The sequence below is a fragment of the Musa acuminata genome, chromosome BXJ3-5 (assembly GCF_036884655.1).
Source record: "Musa acuminata AAA Group cultivar baxijiao chromosome BXJ3-5, Cavendish_Baxijiao_AAA, whole genome shotgun sequence".
Taxonomy (NCBI): Eukaryota; Viridiplantae; Streptophyta; class Magnoliopsida; order Zingiberales; family Musaceae; genus Musa; species Musa acuminata.
The window spans coordinates 6,019,879-6,038,388 of NC_088353.1; the positions used below are offsets into that span (position 1 = coordinate 6,019,879).

The following is an 18,510-nucleotide window of genomic DNA, read 5'->3' on the forward strand; positions in this document are numbered from 1 at the left end:
TGCTTTTCCAAGGTATGAGCATTGTGTTTTTTTATAGCTCCTCATTTGCTCTGTGATCTGACTCTAAAAAAGCCTACGGCAATATTCCCAGCATCATGATTTCCTCAGATTAGGAGGCTTGACAGCAACTGCTCTTTGCACTTCGTTGCAGGTTTGTTTTCCTGTAATCTGAAGCGCAGGAACGTGTATTTCTTTTCTGACCACCGTGATTATTTTTCCTACATGCATGTATGTCTACACGAAGAAGCCAAGGAGTGGCGGTGGACTCGCCCTAGTATGTATGTTCGATGCCACGAGGGTTGCCTTTCTCTCGTGGGGCGTTTCTTTACGTCGACGGGCGCAATCTCTAACGACAGATGATGGACGGTCCCGATTTACCCTGACGACTACAGTGTAGGCTTTACATGATGGCCTCCACAACTTGTTGCGTTATCTACGACTTTCGCCTGCTGGCCTAAACCAGAAAAGAGAGAGGGAAGAGACTTCGCCATGGATCCTCGTCATCCTTCTTACCTAAACCTCCTCCTCTTTCTCCACGTTATCGTCTTCTTCCCATCCCTCACCAGCTGCACCTGCTCCAACAAGTGCGGCTCCATCGATGTCCTTTACCCCTTCGGCACAGGCTACGGCTGCGGCTCGCCCCACTTCTACCCCTCCGTCACCTGCACCCCAGGCGGCAACGACGACAATAACAGCGCCGGTGACAGCGACCACGACGACAAGGAGCAGCTCGTTCTGGCCACCCACACCGGCAGGTACCCCATCACCTCCATCTCCTACTCCGCCTCCACCCTCACCATCGCCCCTCCCCTCATGTCCACCTGCTCCTCCATGCACCCCTCCGCCCCCAACATTGGCCTCGACTGGTCCGCTCCCTTCCAGCTCGACTCCTCCGTCTTCGTCCTCCTCGCCTGCCCCGCCCCCACCTCCTCCCTGGCCAGCCACGGCAACCTCATCTGCGACGCCGCTTCCGGACCCCGCCTCTGCGGCGCGCTCCTCGAGTGCCCCGCCGTGGCCTCCCTCGGCCTGCCGCTCTTCGCGCCCACCAACACCTGCTGCGTCTACTCCCCGGCCAGTCTAGGCCCCAAGGGCGACCTCGACCTCCAGGGCCTCGGGTGCGCCGCCTACGCGTCGGTGGCGTCGCTGGGGCCGACGCCCATGGACCCGAGCACCTGGGACTACGGCGTCGCTCTCAAGTACGGGGAGGCGGAGATCGAGGTGGACGGGTTGGCGGAGGCGTGCGCGGCGTGCGAGCGGAGCGACGGGGTGTGCGGCTACGAACCGCCGAAGAACTACTTCGTCTGCGTCTGCAAGAGCGGGGTAAACAGCAGCACCGACTGCTACGGTCAGAACGAGGACCTGAAGGACTTCTGGCGATCCACAGGGAATGCTTCGATCACTGGCCATGGTAACTTTCTTGCACGCAGAGAACAGTTGCAACAATGAGTTTATTCTACTGCACTAGTTGATCTGCTTCCTCCTTTTTTTCTTCTTTTTCCAGTGATGCTTGTTTGGAAGCTGATGCTGCTCTTGGGATGCTGGTGGTTGGTGCTGTAGAAAAGGAACGTGTGCATGGTTCTGCTTTATCTCGTCTGGCTTTTCTTCTGCTTTAAAGGTTCTTTGCGATGAGATGGAGATGCTTTTTTGATGGAAAGCAAAGCTTTTGGACTGGAGAAGCCATTGCTTTTTGTAAATGATTTCCTTCGAAGGAAGGAGAATGTTATCATGCTGCATGATTGCCACTGTGAATGATCAACTCGGTTTGGATTCTTTGTAACAAGCTGTAATCTACGGAAGCTTGATTTGTGATTTCTATCAGGTGCAACTCCATTGACATTAGTCAACAATAAATGAATTTTGTTATCTCATTAGGCCTCGATACGTGACCTTCGGGTGTGTAGGTCGGTAATCATGGGGGTCAGTTTCCGATCTCGATGGCTTGATAATAGCGAAAGAGGAGGGTCAGATTTCCCGACCTCCCTAGCTCAGTGAAGACCATAGGCGCGGAGCATGAGTGCTATTCACGGTGATCCATCATCGACTTGGCCCTCATGTCATCGAGGGACCCACCTCGATCGAATGGGGGGTCATGTTTCTTGACCTTCCTAGCTTGTTTAGGACTACAAACAAGATGTGTGAGTGTTGCTAGCGACGGTCTATTGCCGACCTTCCCCTCTTCTTTTGCTCGTTGTTGAGGCATGCTATGAGAGAAGCCGAGGCGAGCTGCAGGTGATGCAGAGGTGAGCTCCTCCTCTGCTCATCCCCAAGGGACTCATGTTGGGCAACAGATCTACAATGTGGATGCTACGAAGACCCCTCGCTGACTTGTCTCTCTTATTTCGTATATCGTCGAGGCGAGCTATCAGAGGAGCCAAGATAGGCTACAAGTAGCGTGCGGGTGGGCTCCTCTTCTGCTCATTCTCAAGGGGCCCACATTGGACAATAAATCCACAGTAGGAATGCTATGAAGCCCTCCGTCACCGACCTACCTCTCTTCCTCTACTCACCATCAAGGCGGGCTATGAGAGGAGCTCAAGTAGGTTGCAAGCGATGCTCCTCTTCCTCTTCTCATCCTCAAGGGACCCATTGTTGGGAAATCTAGACAGAGCATCACATGCGCGACGAAAGAACAGAAAAATTAAAATCTCAAATTTTTTTAAAAAAAATAGGTTTCGTCGTTATGCGATGATTGGTGTGCAAAAATAAAATATAAAATTGAAAAATCACGCATGTCAAGATAGATTTATTACCTAGAAAGATCGTATAACCTTCTCAAATCTCATATCTGTAAGAATGGATGAAGGAGACCAATTGTCCTTCTCTCTAGCGATAATCCATATGGTAGATATGACAAAAACGCTTATCAAATCGCTACATGATCTTCCTCTCAACGTGCACCATGCGATCAAGAAGGGGTCGGACCTTCTTGCCGTCCACATGCCCCAAATTGAGATTGTCAGCTGAGGAGGAGAAAGAGGGAGGAGAATAGGAGGTGACAGCCAAAACGGGGTCTGACATATGCCCCATTGGTTCCCTTCTATTTATAGAGGTCTTTATCAACTTAACCCTAATAGATCCTGCTATATTGAGTACTAGATCTCCATCTAATAACCTAAGCCTTTTAGATTAATAGATCTCTACTCAATAATCTCTTATTGGCTCTTATTTGATCTTATCCACAAGATTCAATAATTCAGGGGTTTACTGAATATCCAATAAGATAGGGATTCCATCAGATATCTCATATCCGAATGTCTATTAGTTGCAACACCTACCGTATGTGTGTGACCCTCTAGGCTAAATATCGAGCTGACTATGAGTCATACCTATCAGAACTTCTTCTGACTTGGTGAATTATTATCTCCGTAATCATTCACTCGAGTCATCGACTACGAACGTACTAGGCCACTATGCCATAGTCTCCAAACGATACAAGAGAATCCAATCCATTATATTTGTCTGTCCTTAGTTATTGTGCATCTATACTCCCTCATCCATCTAATATCTCAAAAATCATATACTGGACATGGTACTATCAGGCTCATACAGAATCTACTCAAGTCTTGTTCTAATCGGATTCTCCTAGAGAATTCTTTCTCTCTCAATTCAAATAACCCTAACTTAGGATTTGCTTGAGTAAGAATATATAAGATATTTTTCTTATGTAACCGAGAATGGGTGATCATCTATTGACACTCAATTGCTCTCATAAGGTTGGCTATCACTCCGGATGATCAGTTATGCTAGATTTGGAACCTCTAGACTTATAAATCCAGAATCAAAGAGTGGAGTACTTATACAGGATATCCTTGATATCTCAAGTCTAAGAACCAAATACACAATTGAGACAATGAAACCATTGTTTGACAATGAGGTATCATTAACCATCTAGTATTTCATGAGCAGATCAATCAGTGAACTCATTTTCTAATAAGCACCTGTGTTGTATCCCTAATATCTCCACATGAGCAGCTACGAGACCAGCCGCCTTCATCATATATATGGGTATACAGCACACCAGTCTATCCAATTATCTCGATGTTTATTTCGAGTAATCTACGACCGAGATTATTTAGAGTTTGTGTTCAAATGTGAATCAATCTCATTATCATGATCTCATCACGATCTGATTCTTATTGCACATATTTATGGATTACACAATATATGCAATATCTAATATAAATATTATGTAGCATGTCACACATACCATCACTCACGTGATTGGCTTACATGGCACATATGACTAACACCTATATCGGGCAATGGGTCCACAGCGGGGATGCTGTGAAGCCCCTTATCACCACCCTACCCCTCTTCCCCTGTTCGTTATTGAGGCAAGCTGTGAGCTAGAGGTAGCACAGAGGTGGTATCCTCTATTTGTTGTAGAGGAGAGGATCCAGTTTCCTGACCTCCACGCCTTGGGCTATAGGTGGTGTCAAGGCAATCTCCTCTGTTCATTATGGAGGAGGGGGGTCATGTTTTTAGACATAGCAATAGTCCATCATCGACCTGCTACTCATATTATCAAGGGACCCACCTTGAGTAGAGGGGCTCGTTTCTACTCTAAGTGTCTACATACCTCTCTCTCTCTCTCTCTCTCTCTCTCTCTCTCTCTTACAAGCTTCCAAGTTAATGGGCTATATTGGGTAGTGGCCTATCCACCTCGAGTAAAAGAGTTGTCAGTGCTCTACTTCCTTGCTTCAAACATTCTTTCTCTTGTGTCTCTCATCATGATGAGTTTACTCTTATGTGGGTTGAGTTTTTCTAATATATGCTTTGGACACATCTTATTTTGTGCCTGCAACTCAATCATATTTTATCTTATGCCTCCCGCTTTAGCAGGTTCCTTATTATGTGGGTTGGGGTTTCCCAACTCATACACCTCGAACACATTTTATCTTATGCCTCTTGTATGACTGATTTATTATTACGCGGGTCGGGTTTTCTTGACTCACATGCCTCGAGTATATTTTATCTTATGTCTCTCGCCATGGTGAGTTTCTTATTATATGAGTTCGATTTTTTCGATTTATATATCTTGGGTATATTTTGTCTTATACTTCCCACCGTGGTGGATTTTTTATTATGTTGGTTGGGTTTTCCTAACTCAAGCACCTCAAGTATAATATGTCTTGTGCCTCCTACTGTAATGGATTTCTTTTATGTTTTTTGTGATTTTCACACATTGGTCACTTTTACACTTGTAGAGATGCCTCTTTGTCTTTGACTTATAGTATCACTATTACATCATGACCCTTCTTGACAACGTACATGATATTGATTCCATCATTTATTAGTAGTTTGTTATGATTGATAATCTCTACGAGGAGGTGGAGGGGCTAAAGAAGAAGAGGGAAGGCTCAACGCTTGTCATTAAGGTAAAGACTCGAGTAGTCGAGCTGGTGAGACAACTAGAAGAGGCAAAACAACATCTCATCGAGAGCTAGGTTCAATGAGGCAATACAAACTTGAGCTCCTCGAGCAAGTTGCGAGGCTTAAGGAGGAGACAATTCTTATCTTGTCTCGTGAGGTGTTGGTTTTTACTTTGTCATCGAGTCTGCCTACTTGACTTCGTCTTTATGTCTTTTCCTTACTGCATCATCGGGCTTATCCTCTTGACCAATCTCTATCTCGGTAGGTCAAGGTCTTATTTTAGATGTAGAGGCCCGACCATGTTGGTGTAGTCTTTTTAAGTAGTGAAACTTTCTTTTCTCAACTTGCAACACCTATACCCTGAAAATATATTTTTTTTTTTATAACTAGCGCCAAAGACATAATATATCAAGGCTTGACGTTTGGGACATTATCACCCTGAACTAAAAACCAAAGGATGTCTCAACGATAGAACCTCTTTAAGTTTGCAATGTGCCATGTCATTATCGGCACCACTCATTTTGTTGTCCTAAGGTGATAGATTTTGTTTTAGACGACCTTAATAACTCGATATGGACCTTTCTAATTTGACACTAGCTTACCTCGGATCTAGTTGGGCCATTGACTTCAGCTTTCCGAAGCACTAGGTCTAGTCTAGTGGTGCTTCAATCAATGACTACATTGACTCAATACGTGGGACAAACTTAGCAGAGTCTCAAGGGTCTATAGGTGGTGCCTTAGGTTGGGCTTTCTTTGGTAGAGAGACCATTGTCAAGAAGCACTAGCGTGACTCCCTTAGGTTGCTTATTAGCTCTCCAATCCCGGTTCTCGTTAAGAACTTTATCACTATATGGTAGCTCGACACTATCATCCTTAATCTGTTTAGTATGGGTCGACCTATAATCATATTGTATGCCAATGAGATATTTACCACTATGAATTTAGCCGGTATTCTCTTCGAACAAGCCTCATCTCCGAATACAACATATAGGTTCATGATCCCGAGAGGTGAGATAGAGTCTCACTAGTGAACCCTGTTAGCAAAGACGTTAAAAAGACGTTAGCAGGGTAAGGTAGTTAGTTAACAACCCATGTTTTTTAAAATCATCAAAGTAGAGAATATTAATAAAGTTATCTATGTCAATTATGATCCTCTTCACCTGAGCATTAATCATCCTCACAGAAACTATTAAGATATTATCATGATGCGGGTCAAGATACTTCGTCTCTTTCTCCTTGAAGATTATCTCCTCATTGTCTTCTGTCCTCAAGCGCTTTTCAATGATAACTCGGATATAAGCCTTATGACCTAAGGAGTTATCTCCCCTTGAGATAGGTCCACTAATAATAATGTTAATCTATCTCTCTACTAACCTTTGAGATCAAGGTGAGAGTTCTCGATGCTTTCGATGGACAGTCGAGGTGTCCCTAATATATGAGTTCTTCAATCTACTCTTTCAAGTGGCGACTATCCTCCATGTCATTATCATAATCCCAGTGAAACCGATAATATTTAAACTTTTCACCATTGGGGTCTTCATTGGGTGAGGGTCTTTCAAGAGTCTATTCTCTTTTATTTACAGAAAGCTACAGTTTTAGCCATATTTAGGGAGGTCAACTCATACCTTGTGCGAGGTAACTCAGGTTGTTTATAAATCCTTTGCCATGGTGGTCTTGGGGTTGAGACTTATTATGACCACTCCTGCTTTGGCCTTTTGCATGACTTCTCACGCTTGCTCAAGACTATTGTTTTGGCGGTAATGTATTAGTTGACGCTTTAAAGTGCCTCTTGTATAATTGCTAGTGGTCTCTCTATCAACAACCAAAAGAGGCAAGAGGGTTTTAGCCCTATTATGAAAGTTTCTATTATAAGTAATGAATAGGACTCTAGTATGTCTTGAATCTCACTTGTAAACCAAACGACGAAGTCTGTGAGCATTTCTTCCTCCCTTTGCTTGAGTCCGAGGAACGTTGCCACAAATGGTTGTAGGCATATGTTTCTGAGGAAATGAAGTTTACAGGTAAGGAAAAAGAAATGATGGAAAGCGACTTTAAGTACGTATACTATTCTTATGCTAGGCCTCTTAATATGGTCAAGAAGGCATGATATATCAAAGCATCCGAAGTATCATATAATGACATTTAAGCATGAAAAATTATAATGTGCTATATTAGGTCGACACTACCATCGAATACCCCTGACGATAGGAGGCAAAATTTCATTGGAACCGATTTCTCTTAGATTTTCTAGGTGAATGGTGATCGATCTAAGGTGTGGTTGACCAACACTTCCCCTTTTGATTGTTGGAACTCTCATCGCATCTCCTTTAAGTATCGGTCCATCTACCTAGTTAGATCCGTAGAGAATCCTTCATCAAATATGTCAATTAAATTCAAGTAGGGTAGAGTGGTAGTGTGATCCGCTGAATTCTATGATTGAGGGACAAAGTGCCCCCTCGATCAGTGGTTCGATGGGTCTCGAGAGCTCCTAGGATATCGACACCACGTTATGTGAGGAAACTTTGATGGTTGTCAGTGCTAATGGTGGTTGTGCCAGTGACCATGATTAAGCTAGTGGTGTTGCCTATTGGCTTATATTATGCTTGTTATTATTTATAATTACTGGGTGAGATTCAAGAATACATCAGTTGGGACGAGTATATGGCTCAGGGTCATCATTAGGGGTGAGAGGCCCAAGTTATTGAATAGACGAAAGTATCGCATTAATGTCCACATTGAAGTAGAGGCACCAATGTGCGAAATGGGTGGTTGCTATCCCTTTTGAATGAAAGTACTGTAAGTCAGGGGCAAATCCTTTTTACCTGATATTCCTGTAATATCAGGTCCTTTTATCATCAAAATGATAAGAGAAGTCATTGACGTCTTAGTCAACTCGACATAGTCTAACCCTATATGCCTAAGGTTGTTTGAGGTGTATCTGAGGTAAAAATATCAAGCTCCCAATGTGTCACTTACATGAAGACCAAGGTTGAAAGAGATTTTTCGACTTGATCCCTTCGACGCTCAAGTTAGTAATCCTAGATATATGAGTGTGAACATAAGTAGTCAAAAAAATGTAACCTCCTTTTCATTGTGTTGTAGATGAACTTTTATATATAATCGTAAAGAGATAAAATATTTAATAAAAATATATTTTTTAACCGCTTACAAGAGTCTCCACTAGGCCTCTTGTCCACATGGACGATAAAGATGAGATAATTTATAACTGTTTGTCTTGAACACTTATGCACGTGACAAGGGTGGCATCTCTCTTCTCATTCTATCATGCACATCACGTAAAGATCATGTGTGTTGAATGATGATTGATTGATGATACTTTCACTATTACATAGGAAAAAAAAATCATGTCACAAATTTTTTTGACCAGGATATTTATAGGATTCGTAATCCGAAATCTTTACGACTCAAATAAAATTCATGTAGACATCACTTATATATCCTGCTTCACGTATAAATCCATGCGACAACCAAATCTGTGCACAATAGAATGGCTTCGATAACCGGTGACGATGGAGGCATAACTCGGTCTCTTGGGAGCCGCCGGCTCGGCATTCTTAGCCGAGCTCATCGAAAGGATGAAGACCGTTAGCCACCCTACCTGCTGACTCGTCTGCACTGACGTGTTTAAGCGGCTTGGCTTCTGGGGCTCCACGTACGTGAGGGTGGCAAACGGTCTCATTGGAGGAGCCGGACGGGACCCACAAGTTCTCGACTCTTTGCCCACCTCAGCCCTCTCGGACCTGAAATCACTCCAAAACCTAATTGAATATCGAATCTTCATGCCCGTCACCCAAATAAATCACGACAAGCGGACGACCCACGCAACCCCACAAATCAGCTAAACCGAAGCCAGCAGCCAACGCCTTCATCTTACACAAATGCTAGTTTATGCGACATTAGGATTCCACCTGTAAGCTATTAACGGTTTGATTCTACCTGTTTATGTTTCAGCCGAACAGCCAATCCCGTCATGCCACATGAAACAATCGGAGCTTAGGCCGCCCAACGCTTCGAGTACCTACCTCTAGAAGTTTCGGGCGCGTACTAAACCGGGATGGGGGAGAAGATATTTTCCGGTGCGTTGTAACCGTCACATTCGAGCATTAGGGCCGGTCGATCGCCTTCTTCGTCGTACGATTCCGCTGCGACCCGCTTTCTCAGGTACGAAGCCCTTTCCTCCTCGATCTCTAAGCCTTCGCTTCCGATTCTTTTCGGCGGATGTTGTTCCTTAGTTTGTGCGTGATGATGTCGATCCGCACGATCTCGCCTAGCTGTCGTGGATGGATGGGCAGATCGTTGAATCCGAGATTTCTCTGCAAGAACCGAAGCAGAAATTTTTGGTCGCCGGTTTATAAGGGTACGGATCCTATCGATTGTTGTTCCTTTTCGGCTTCTTTTGATTCTGCCAGCGCCGACGAAGTTGTTCATTTGAGATTTGGGCGTTTCTCGATGCCCTCCTCTGTTTCGTCGCTTTTGTTGAATCATCTATCTATTAATCCCGTCCACGAGCAGATAGACCAGTGCAAGTCATTCGTGTCGTGCTTTTCGCGGCGTGGTTTCTTTTGGTCGCTGTTGTTGTTGCGAACCCTTTTCGATGGTAGATCATGGCAGATTGCTGGGTATGCATCTTTAGGTTTTGGTTTAGGAGTTTATTTGCTTGAAATGGTATTTATATATAATTTAATGGATATATTTAAAGCTGATTTCCAGCTTTCGTTTGATTGCCATTCTGAAGAACAGATTTTATTTGGGTACAGTTGAACCAACATGAGTCGAGCACATGATGGACAGCGGCCTTTCTTTCCCTTTGGAAATCCCCTTCGGATTATGTTCCCCAAGGGATCGAATCCATCGGTGGAGACTCGTAAATTATTGTTCTCTTTTGAGCAAAGCCTGGCAGAAAACCTAAAGAAGCTCAGCCCAAAGGATGCTTCTGATGTCTTTACTCTATCTTGGATGAGTCTTGCTATCGAGTTCTTGTCGCATACACACAATAGCATAAAAACTCTGATGAATGAGCTTCAGTTACCCGTTTCCGATTGGGATGAGAAGTGGACCAACATATACTTGGACAGCAGCGTGAAGCTGCTTGATATTTGCATCGCTTTAATCGCCGAGCTATCCCGATTGGATCGAGGCCAACTTCTCCTCAAGTATGTGCTGCATCTCGTGGACATCTCGACCAGTTGTCCTTCATCATCAGAACTCGCCAAGGCTCACTTGTATCTTCATGAATGGATCGAACGCATTGATTCGAAGAGTCCCAAACTAGAGAACTGTCCTGCCATCATTGTGAGTCTTCAAGGAACGCTTGGTTTCCCAAAGGTCAAGAGCTCCAAAGGGAAGGCACTCATGAGAGCCTTGTACGGATTTAGAGTTATGACTGTATTTATTTTTGGCATCTTTTCGGCGACAATGTCAGGCTGCTCAAAGCCATCTATAGACGTGCATGCTTCCGATGGGTTCCTTTGGTTTGAGGCTTTCGGAGACTTGCAAGCTGTTGTGAACGGGGAATTTAAGAGACAGTTTGGAAGTGGGAAGGTGGCAGTGTTCAAAGAGATAGAAACGGTTAAATTATGTGCTTCGCGGTTGTGTGATTTGACTAGCGACGTCAGTTATAAAGAAGAACCTGCACAGGATAGCGATGGGATTAATCTTGAAGATGGATCCGGATCCATTACACCGGGGAAAGGTAGTGACCTCCGACGACAATGGTTGCGAGATTGTGTTACCAATCTGGCAGCTGGAGTACGGACGCTTGGCCATGAGCTAGATTCTCTTTCGAAGCAAGCTGATCACTTTTTCCAAATTATTTTAATGGGGCGTGATGCTTTGCTTTGTAATCTTAGAATGTCTATGGTGACAAAAGACATTAGTGTTAATGCCTTGAAGTCTTGATGTCAGATTGTTGTTCTATGTATTCTCAGTGTCTTGTTGGATTTTGGGCCCAATTTCCTTCGTGTTGATAATGAACTTGAGAAGGGCATGCAATGTATCTTTGTTGTACTTAAGTTATGCTGTAAATGAGGGGCAAGCTGGTATTTGTACTACATACATAGATAGCATTTGGTGGTGTTAATGGGCTTAAAAGGAAGAAGGTGATGATGGTTATTATTTGTGGGAAGCATTATATCAGCGATTATAATGTTGGAAACGTTATGTCTGCCTTAACTCAAATAGGATTGTTACCAAAAATAAGATTTAAGCATTATCTGGAAGAACGAGTATGCATCTTGGATGTTCTAAATGTCAAAAGGGTTTTGCTATTTGCTGCCTTTGTTGTTTAGTTGATTCCTTGTGTTGGAGAGCTTCAAACTTTGGATGGGCTATATTTCTAAAGCTTATGATTTTGCACATGTCCTCACTGATCAGCTTCTCTTTATTCAGTATATTAAGGCTGGCATTTGGGATACGCTAGAGATCTGTGCTGATATGTCGCCTGCACCGACTGACCAGGTATGCCGAATGAACTTGGGAGACCTTTTTCATCTTTTGCTAAAGAACATGTCTTAATCTCTTTCCCTGACCAAAGGTCAAACACAATAGCATCGCTTGACTACTTTATGTTAGTATTCCACTACTTACTTTATGATAGTATTCTAAGTAAAGAAAATTTAATCTGATTCTTCTTAACTTAAATTTTGCTTGTTTGAATTAAAAGTTGATTTGGAACTAATGAAGATTTTTTTTCAAATTAATCCCAGATTGATTCATGTTGGCATTGGACAAATTAGACTCTCGTTGCATTGACCTTCTATTTTTCATAATATCCTTTTGATACTTAAGTTATTATATAATTGATTCGATTAGCTTAGCCTTTCGATAGAAGAAATAATTTTATGTTGCGAACATACCAAAAGAGTCATCAGTCTTATAATGGGCTTTGTGTATCGTTACTTACTTCGATAGTCAATTCCAATTATAAAAAATATGGTGCATTTTTTTACAATTTAACTATAATTGTGGTGTGCAAAATTCGACCATGTCATCATTTTTATATTAACTCTAAAGTGGATTTTATATATCGGTGTCTTTTCCTTGCAAGCTAAATTTGTATATATATTTTTTCCCCTTGGTTTGTTTTTTGGTTTTTTCATTCGATTACACATGCCAAGAGCAGGTAGGGAAATTTCAAGGCTTGTGGCAGTGGTGAATGAATGGCCTTTTAACCTTTTTAGCTTGCAGTGGTTCTGTTAAGAATGTGCTCGGTCTTCTCGTCCATTATTTACATCAGATGATAAGATCAGCATAGCCGCCCGGGAAACAAGCAGTGTTCGAGTTAGATACGTTCTAGAGATGCATAGCTGCTTAGGATGAGATGAATATTGTTCTTGATATGCCTGTAAATTTGTGCTCGGTCTATCTCCACTCCCATGACAGTCAATTAAATATATCTGTGTTGTAGAGCATAGCCCTCGGTATTTCTTTATATATTTATATACGAGGCCAGTGTACTATTCCTGAAAAATACATCACTGTAGGACGGATGGTCAATTATACAAGGTGAACATGGGCCGTTAGGTCCAGTTATACAGGCCCAAGAGCAGCCCATTTAAAGAGGGACTAACATTCCAATACCAGCCCTTACTCTCCCGTCTGCATATTTCTTTTTCAAAAATTTTTTTTCTTTTGTAATTTGAACAAATTCAAAGGCAACTATAAAAATGTCACAAAGGATACTATGAATACTTATTGTTAGGAAAAAAAATCGTTGACATTTTGGTTATCTCAACATGGTCCGGATCTGTATGTGTAAGATTGTCCGAAATGTCTTCGATGTTTCTCCGAAGTGAAGGTATTGAGCTCCTGAGATAACTCCAAGGTGGATTCGAGATAGAAGTATCAAGCTCTCAAAACAAAAGTATTGCGCTCCCGAAATAGAAGTATTACACTCCCGACGTAGTACCTGCATAAAGACCAAGGTCAAAGGAGGTTTTTCAATCCGATCATTTCGACCCTCAAGTTGGTAATTCGAGATCCCTAAATATGGGCTCAAATAGTTTAAGAACTGAAAGAGTTTTTGTCTCATTTTCTTATTTAGGATGTATTTTTATATTTTGAAGAAGGAGAGGGAATGAAGTTTGTGATACCCTTCCTTGTAATAAAAAAAAAGAAAAAGGAGTTTAGGATTTTTACCTTTTCATAAAGAAAAAGAAGAAAATTTATTATTATTTTTCTTATCATAATGAATGAGAAGATAATTTAAATGAACGTGACAATCGCTAATCATCGATTGATTGGATAAAAGAGTTTCTTCCTTTCTTTCTTTTCTTTGTTGTCCTTCTGTCCTACTTTCTCTTCCTATCTCAATCACACCTCGATAATGCAGTCAATCTGACCACTGCAAAACACTATTGACTTTTGTAAGCTGGAGAACATTGCCTAGTGATACCGCTCAGCAATGGAGCTCGGATCATCCAAACGTGAAACATGGACTTTCTATTCCATATCAAAATTGTCTAGAGACGCACCACTGTATGGCTCCTTTACCAATGGTTTCCCACAATAAGCAAGTTGATGATTAACCATGCACCTGCTTCGTATATGGCTTCTTTTCATTCTCCCACCTCACTAATTGTTTATGCAATATTGTAACTCATCTGAGCCACACCCTCACTTCTTGGAGAAATAAATGTCTATATCTATAAAAGGATTAATATCAAGAGACCGTAGAAGATTGAAGAAGGAGATGATGAAAGGTTCATGTCATATCTCATGGAGCCGAATTGAGACCCATATTGATCAGTCAGTTCATATTCATCTTCCGGATGACCCTAGATAAGGAGTATATTTCTCAATCGAAGTACCTGATCCCCCTCCCCATCCAATAATAAGGGAGGAATGTTATCTATGGAGTATGTCGATTAGGTAAGGTTGAATCCCCAATCCCGACCTAGACTTATAAAAAAAGAAACGCTCCTTCCAACTCTTATTATTCGAGAGGGTGCCACTAACTTTGAAGCCCCCCTCCCCCGGAACGATTAAATAGTAGCCATTTTTCCCATTGCATAATCATGCACCTGCTTCATATATGGCTTCTTTTCAATCTCCCACCTCAGTAATTATTTATGCAATATTGTAACTCATCATGAGCCACATCCTCACTTCTTTAGGGAATATACGTCTATATCTATAAAAGGATTAATATTGTGAGACCATAGAAGATTGAAGGCGGTGACGAAAGGTTCAGGTCATATCTCATGGAGTTGAATTGAGACCCATATCGATCAGTCAGTCCATATTCATCTTTCGGATGACCCCGGATAAGGAGAGTATATTTCTTAATCGAAGTAACTGATCCCCCTCCTCATCCAATAGTAGGGGAGGAATGTTATCTATGGAGTGTGTCGACCAGGGAAGGTTGAATCCCCAATCTCGACCTAGACTTACAAAAAAAGAAACGCTCCTTCCAACCCTTATTATTCGAGAGGGTGCCACTGACTTTGAAGCCCCCTCTCTCCCGGAATGATTAAGTAGTAGCCATTTTTCCCATTGCATAGTCGAAAGCAAGCTACAAAGAACTTATGAGTTGAGGTATCATGCGCTTGCATTCTCCGATAAACACCATTGAATAGCACCATCTGAGTTTACGATATGCCTCATCATTCGATGTATGGCATTATCACTAGGTGAAGAGGAAGATGGAGTCCAACCTCAAGGGCATCAGAGGACAAACACAAAGACCTGAGCACCAAATTATATGGACGTTGACTGGGACGAGGAGCCTGCAGCTCGAACTTGATCCAGATAAAATATTTGACTATTTATGGACTCAGAATCTTAAAAAACACTTAGGTTTACGGGACCCCCTCTCGATTAGGGCGAGGCCAGGACCTCTTTCACCCCCGAACTATAAGAGGGCAGAGTATGGACCTCAACCGACTGATGGCTAGTGGATTGGGAGGAACTTATACGAGAGGAGAGAGACATCCCAACTTGAGACGCAAAAGTCAGACGATAGACGACTTAAGGATCAACTAGGTTTTTAGAGCTAGAAATAAGGAGAAAGCTTCTGAAACAACAGAGGCTTAAGTAGTGGAATGAGCCTCGCTCTATAAGCTAAAGGAGATTTATAAAGAAGAGATAATCTCTCTCCTCCTATGATTAACACAAGTGTCCCTCTCTCTCTCCTACATTACTAAGGCATCAATCAAGAAAGATGTGAAGAAGATATGCTCTTTCTCTCTCCTCCCACTACTGATACTGATCGAGGAAAGCAGACTCTCCCCTCCTACGATGGAGCCACCCTTCACGATGTGATCAAGTGTTTCTTCGAGGCCACTTCAAATAGGCACATGAGTCGAGAAAAACATGACCCACGCTAGAAGGCTTGCTACAATGAAGGATTGGGCTGAATGGTGCTTGAAGCACATGAGTCGAGAAAAACTCGACCCGTTCTAAAAGTCCCGCTATGGCAGAGGCTCAAGTTGAATGGTGCTCGAGGCATATGAGTTGAGAAAAACCCAACCCGTGCTAGAAGACTCGCTATGATGGAGGCTCAGGTTGAATGGCGTCCAAAGCGCGTGAATTGAGAAAAACCTGACCCACATTAGAAGACTCGATACGACGACTCGGACCAAATGGTGCCTGAGGCACATGAGTCGAGGAAAACCCAACCCGCGTTAAAAGACTTGCTACGGTGGAGGCTCAGGCTAAATGGTGCCCGGGGCATGTGATTCGAGAAAATTTTGATCGCCCCAAAGAGGCATATCAATCGAGAAAAACTCAACCCACACTAGAAGACCTACTATGACAAAGGCTCGAGCAGAATGGTGCCCGAGGCCCATGAGTCGAAAAAAATTCGATCCGTGATAGAAGAGTCGCTATAGTGGGAGGCTCGAGTCGAATGGCGTCCAAAGCGCATGAGTCGAGAAAAACTCGACTCACACTAAAAGACCCACTACAGCGGAGGCTCGGGTTGAATGGCGTCTGAGGTGGATGAGCAGAGAAAAACTCCTGTTAAGGCAAAGGCTAGGCCTGAATAGTGCCTGAGGCATGTGATTCGAGAAAAATATGACCAGAGCTAAGCGAAATCCGTTATGATGAAGGCACAAGATCAAATGTGCCCAAGACATATAAGTCGAGAAAAAGATAAATCCATTACAAAAGAGGCATAAGACCAAATGTACTTGAAATACCTAAATTAGGAAAACCTAACCTGTAATACGAGATCCTTAATGCTCCTAGGGCCACATCATGCTAACAAAGAGGTCAGGGATACGTGTCAGACGAACTAAAAAATAAGCTTCGAACCCCTCTCGCAAGAGCCATAAAGCATGCCTTCAAGCAGAATAAATGATATGAAATATACAATCAGCCAATCATTACCCGTTATGCAAGCATCACGTAAGGCCTAGATGATCTGACACTTGCTTATTCGTATGGTTAGGAGTCCAAAAGACAACTCGGGTCGATTACCAACTACCTCTCATATGAAATATTCATATAATTATTCTCGTGAGTCTAAGGGCAGCTCATGTCAATTACAAACTACCACCCTTATGAAATATTCATAGAATATTTTTGGAGTTCAAGGGCAGTTCGGATCGAATACAAACTACCTCTCTTATGAAATCTTTATGAAATATTCTATCTCATAGGTATAAAAACACATCCTCGACTCTGAGTAAAATGATACAAAATCGAGAATTTAAACCTAGAGAAGTTGACCTTATGCCTAACTTAATCGTCGGAGGAACCGACTCGGAAAGCTTCTCCCGATTTTAATTTTTATACATATAATAAGTTAAAAGAAAACGATTTTCATCGTGGACGACTCCACATCATAATCACAAGACATTAATAATTTTTTTATTTTTATAGTGCAGGTGTCATCCGGAACGAGTAGATTGCGAAGGACAGAAGGATGACGGGAATATGAGGTTCGAATCCTTCGCTCGACCCGGACACTAACCATTCCATGACCGACCGACGTGATTGAACCGATCCATCGCGCGTTTCACAAAGTCAAAATGCTGATTTGACGCGTTTGGCTCACTCACCTCCTCTCTCTCTCTCTCTCTCTCTCTCTCTCTCTCTCGACATGAATCGCGCCGCATAAGACGCGATATGTATGCGCTAACGATGTCTCCCGCTCCATGAGCCCAAAATCCCACGACACGGAACACCACACACCCACTCCACTCCGCTCCGCTCCGCTCCCCTCCCCCGTCCAATCGAATGCATCCCCTGTGACGAAGCCATTTAAGGCCCTCGTATACCAACACTCGTCCTCCTCAACCACTCCCCCACAGCTTTTCCTCCTCCCTCCTCGTAGACCCGACAAGAGTCATTTAAAGATAGAGAGGAGCAGTTTCCTAAGAACAGTGGTCTATGTTTCGGATTCCGCGCACACCAACAGAGACAGAAGGACGTCCCCTCTCTACTACTGTTACGTATAATAGTGGTACTATATCACACAACACATGTATAGCCGCGATGTTGTGTAGGTGCAGAGGTAGGAGCTGACCTTTACGTCTTGTTGCGTTGTGATGGCGCGTTGATGGATGGATGGATGGATGGATGGACGCATACATGGCAGCCACGCACATTCATTGTTTCTTCTTTTCTGCAGTGCTACGTATGCTAAGTACTCGAACAATAACTTGTGTGAAAGCCAATCATCCATAACTCTCCACCACCTACCTTCTCATGCAAGACTTGGAGACGACGAATGTGAAGATTCCCAAAGCCCTGTAAGTGCATTTTGACTGCGTCTGGTATGGATTCATACTAACATGCATATAATTTGAGGATGGAGGCCCAGTGGTCATATGAAAAGCTTCAGAAGAGATCTGAAGGCCCAAAGCCCGCACATACTAAACCATGCATGGATAGGTGAAGGTGTTGTACCTCACCCTCTTCCATGTCTAGGGTTTCTGCTGGCCTCTCATTCCTCAGCTGCCTATCAATCACCCACCGTTCTGATCAAAGTAAACGGTAGATGAGGGACCACCACATCCCAAGGATTACATCTGATAGAGAGAGAGAGAGAGAGAGAGAGAGAGAGCTGTCTGAAACCCAGCTGGAGGTTTGGGCCACCTGCTGCTTAATTTATTGTGTCTTTACTCCTCCCCTCCTCTCCCATTCCTCCTTTTGCTATTTATCTTCCCCTTC

General features: G+C 43.0%; 2 protein-coding genes across 8 annotated transcripts; both read left to right on the forward strand.

Annotated features, from left to right (window-relative positions):
• The first annotated feature begins 208 nt into the window (after positions 1-208).
• LOC103984868 (uncharacterized) lies at positions 209-1,868 on the forward strand. The gene is made up of 2 exons (XM_009402431.3): positions 209-1,408; positions 1,502-1,868. Exons 1-2 carry the CDS (start codon positions 490-492, stop codon positions 1,555-1,557), a joined length of 975 nt encoding a protein of 324 aa, XP_009400706.2. The 5' UTR covers positions 209-489; the 3' UTR covers positions 1,558-1,868.
• A 7,528-nt stretch (positions 1,869-9,396) lies between these two features.
• On the forward strand, positions 9,397-11,444 carry LOC103984870 (UPF0496 protein 4). 7 transcript variants are annotated; one of them, XM_018826767.2, is made up of 4 exons: positions 9,416-9,555; positions 9,666-9,751; positions 9,907-10,013; positions 10,135-11,444. In XM_018826767.2, exon 4 carries the CDS (start codon positions 10,162-10,164, stop codon positions 11,290-11,292), a length of 1,131 nt encoding a protein of 376 aa, XP_018682312.2. In that variant the 5' UTR covers positions 9,416-9,555; positions 9,666-9,751; positions 9,907-10,013; positions 10,135-10,161; the 3' UTR covers positions 11,293-11,444. The 7 variants fall into 7 exon arrangements, with proteins under 7 accessions (XP_009400708.2, XP_018682312.2, XP_018682311.2 ...); XM_018826766.2 differs by having other exon boundaries at positions 10,152-11,444; XM_018826768.2 differs by lacking the exon at positions 9,907-10,013 and having other exon boundaries at positions 10,152-11,444.
• Positions 11,445-18,510: the final 7,066 nt, after the last annotated feature.